General features: G+C 51.1%; 1 protein-coding gene across 1 annotated transcript in view; it reads right to left on the minus strand.

Annotated features, from left to right (window-relative positions):
- DAB2IP (DAB2 interacting protein) overlaps positions 1-4,022 on the minus strand; it is a 136,914-nt gene that overhangs the window by 10,097 nt on the left and 122,795 nt on the right. Inside the window, exons 10-12 of the mRNA XM_009998939.1 lie at positions 2,558-2,759; positions 1,773-1,951; positions 2-419 (exon numbers count right to left, since the gene is read on the minus strand). Coding sequence (XP_009997241.1) covers positions 2-419; positions 1,773-1,951; positions 2,558-2,759 — 799 coding nt within the window. The remainder of the gene's footprint in view (position 1; positions 420-1,772; positions 1,952-2,557; positions 2,760-4,022) is intronic.

Here is a 4,022-nt window from a genome sequence, read left to right on the forward strand (position 1 = left end):
TCTGGTAGACGGGTGTCTGGAAGGAGGGGGGTGCCAGGAGCTGGGGCCGGCCGGGCGCGCCGTCGCCGCTGGGCGTGGGGGGCGTGTGGCCCGCCCGGCGCACCGTGGCCATGCCCGCCGCGCTGCTCTGCTGAGTCCGCGCGGCCCACACGCCCTGCAGCTGCCCCAGGGAGGACTGGCTGTCATTGAGGGACTCGGCCGTGCCGGGCACGCTGGCCCCGCTGTCCAAGAGCCGATTGTCCTGCAAGTCCACCATGGACAAACTCTTGCTGCCATTAGACATCTGCACGTCGGGCTCATTGGCCTCTGAGTAACTGGAGCTTCGGGCCGGTGAGGGTTGGGCCCCAGCAGACCTTGTGACAAAAAACAAGTCCTTGTTTTCAGGGGTTGGAGATGGTAACCGTGTGAAATCTATCAGACTGCGGGGAAGTCAGTGCGTAAGGAAGAGGAGAGGAAAACAAAACAAAAAAGAAGAGTTGTGAATGCTGCACCGGAGCAGGAAAACGAAATCACTCAGAAGAAATCAGCGTGGGGCAGCTGTGGGGGACGGGAGGGAACCCAGCAGCCCCGAGGCTGGGCGAGGTGGGCTGGGAACCGAGGGGTGTGGAGGGGCCAGGGCTGGCCCTGAGCTCCTGCGGGCACACGGGCCGGTGTCTGTACAGCGCGGAGCACCACGGGGCCTGATCCACGCTAAGCCTCCAAGGGTCAGACAAACAGCAGAGCTGAAGTCCAGCAACTGAAGGGTATCCACCCATTCCTCCTGCTGTAACACACACTCAGGCAATATTGATTTCTTGGGGATAGGAAGAAAGAGCTTTACAGCAGCTTAATGTAGATATACCACTGATCAAAGATGGTGCATTGTAAGCAAGTATTTGGGCAAGAGCATATTGTCAGAGATCTTCCACAGCATTAGATTTAAATAATTGTACCTCATGCTGGGAAGCATTAGAGATGAAAGCTTTGATTACAGCAAGTCCAGTGTCATTGCTGCCTTTCATTCCTAGTTAAACTTAAATATTATGCAGTTTCCACTTACAAACTATTTTACTAGCACAGTCTTTCAGTTTGCGTGGGCTGCATTTCATTCTCCACAAACAGAAACATTATAGGTCTGCAATAGAGTCATCTTACCCACAAATGAAACTCCTTATATAATTAGGGCCAAAAGTATGTTAGGTGACTGTGTCTGTGAATCACTGCTCATCATTAGAAACACCCAGTATTATAAAAACTGGACAGAGTAGACTGGAATTAATTGTTAGGCCTCTACAGCTTGGCAACTGTTAGGGGAAATGTCCAGATTTGGATCTCAGTGAATACAGCACATATCCTGTCTTACAAAGATGGATAAAGCCAACCCTACAAATCTTTCAGGCTCAGAGACCTAATTAACTTAATGGGGATACCCATAATTTGAGGTTAGCACAAGTAAGCCCTCAAGTGCTCAAAGGACGAACATTTTGCTTCTCCAGCCACATCTCAACAGCTGAGACCAGAACTGCCAAGTTCTTGATTTCCCAGACCACATTCCCAGTTCTGGCTCTCAAGGAGCCAGGATGGAGCCACGTGCTTGCACAACCACCCACTGCTCTGCCCAGATCCAGAGCTGAGCTCCAGTGTCCCTCCTGCCATCGTACAGCCCAACCAGTGCATCAGGCTCTCCACCCTAGGCCGTGTCCTGCCTGGCTCTGCAGGTACTTAGGTTTTGGCAGCAGATGGATATTCCGTATTTTCATGACCTGTGGCCAGGCTACCTTTTATGCTCTTACCCAGATAAGTCATTCTCTATCACCATTTTCTGCAGCCCTGCAGAGATGCTGTTCCCAGCGCCGGGCGTGGACGCGGGGTGATCGGCTGTGACCGAGACCTGCACGCAGGCCGGGTTGCTGAGCGCAGCGTTGACATCCCTCAGGATCCGAGGCAGAGGCCCAAGTTTTGCTGCAATGCCCTGGGCAGAAAAGAGAGCAGAATTACTACCAGCATGTTGTATTTCTGCCAGAGAACTGTGGGCTTTGCCAGTTGCTGGACAGGCTCTTCAGTGAATCACATTAATAACATTCATTTTCTCCATCATTTACCCCCACCACTGAGGCTCTGGGATGTCCCAGAACATGTGGCTTTAGAAACCATTGGCTGCTGTGGGGCAGAGGAAATGTGATTAACAAAGTTCAGATACAGAAGGAGACAGCTTTAGCCAAACCTGGTCCAGGTCTCTTGACAAAAATACTTTTAATTAAAAATAAACCTTTTGAATCTGCTGGCACAGCCAAAACCCTGGTGTTCAGCACGTCTGCCTTCTCATCCCACCTGCCCCTCCATCTCTACCCCCAGTGATAAAGAGCAGAGCAGGGAAAGCTCCTGCCTCTAAGATGTAAAGAATGAACTACTTCTGCAGCATGTGTGGGGGAAGTGCTAAGGGTGGGTAACAGCTGTGCACAGACACAGCTCCTGGATTGGTACCTGCTGGACACAGGGAGGTGTGTGCAGTGGCACCTACGCCAGCACTGGCCAACTGTGCTTCCCCCAAGGCTGCCCCTGCCACCCCCCTGGGTACCTGCTCCAGCTGAGAAATGACTTCCCAGAGCAGTGAGTGCAAAGTGGACAGTTCCCGGCCCAGGTCAATGTAGCCTTCAAAGCCAGCTGTGTTCGAGATGGTTTCAGGATTGGAAATCTCCAGGAGAAATCTCTGCATGTTAGTCCATTCATGTTCCAGGAACTGATTCATGAAGGACATGTATTCCTCTTTGCTGCCAAACCTATTGAGACAGCAACACAGATTTCAGCTACATCCCATAAACAGATGTGCAGCAAACAGAAGGGGCAGGAACATACTCAGGTAAGAACCCTTCAAAGCCTTTGGGATCCCTGGGTTGCCAGTAGGCACCTGGTACATCTTATTGACCATGGGACTAAAATTAACTCCAGTCTAATCCAGCTAAGTCCTCATCAACATGGAATCTCTGTGGTAGAAATGAAGGTGAAAGCTAGAGAAACAAAGCTGCTCTTGGTAATGGAGTGTATCTTACTGCTGGGTCAGGGCATAGCCTCCAAAAATAGGACCTGCCACTGGAAATAAAGAAATGGTAATAGCAAGCACCATAGCTGACTGAAGGCAGTGAATGATGGTGGTAGGAGTCCTGCACTCTCCCTGCTCTGCCATGGGCACTCAGGCTAAACCCCAGCAATGTCAGCCACTGTGGCCCCAGCACAACCACTCCGGGGATCACCCTGGAGAGCCACATCTGCACTTGGGCCAGGCTGTTTGTCCGCTTGGGCTTCCTGCAACCTCCTTCTGCCCTCCAAGTACTCCACCCAGACTTTGCTCTCAGTTAGATGTCTTAGTTAGAGCACAACAGGTAGGGTCTCGTGGTTCAGCTGCACCAGCAGGGGCTGGTGCTGTGTTGCTGCCAGTGATGCTGCACGGAGAGGCTCTGCTGGGTGCCATCCACAGGACAGCTCAGCTTGGTCACTTTGGCTTGACTAATGTCAGCTTAGTTAAAAGTCTTTCCTGCAAACTGCTGAAAATCTGAAAACTCTTTAGCTAGGGATTGGTCAGGAACACAGAGAATTTCTGTCATCTCGTGTAACACGCTTGTTCGTCTTCTGTCTGCATGCATGTGTGTGCATTCCTGACTGCCAGTGTGTGCACTAAGCTAGTTTCCAGATCTAAGAAGCTTTAGACAGAAACTGTCCATTCATGTCTTGGAAAGCTCATAATTTTATTACCAGAGCTCAGGATAAACAGCTCAGAGACACAGCCAAGGGAAAGGTTTTCAGAAATCTCTGTTTCCATCAAACCAATTGGCTTAGTTCATAGTGCCCCCATTCTCTTGTCCTACCTCCCCAATTCAGACAACTGCATTTTAATAGCAGTGAAAGGTCCCAGAGCTCACAGGTGGCAGAGACCAGCTCCTGAGCTATGCACCATTTGTGGTGTTTGGGTTCTGGTCCTGCTGGTGCCTGTGATGGGCAGTGCAGCCATCATGGGACAAAGGGCCTGGCTGTGCCAGGGCATTCCT

Source organism: Chaetura pelagica, unplaced genomic scaffold, assembly GCF_000747805.2.
Source record: "Chaetura pelagica isolate M959 unplaced genomic scaffold, ChaPel_1.0 scaffold405, whole genome shotgun sequence".
NCBI classification, from domain to species: Eukaryota; Metazoa; Chordata; class Aves; order Apodiformes; family Apodidae; genus Chaetura; species Chaetura pelagica.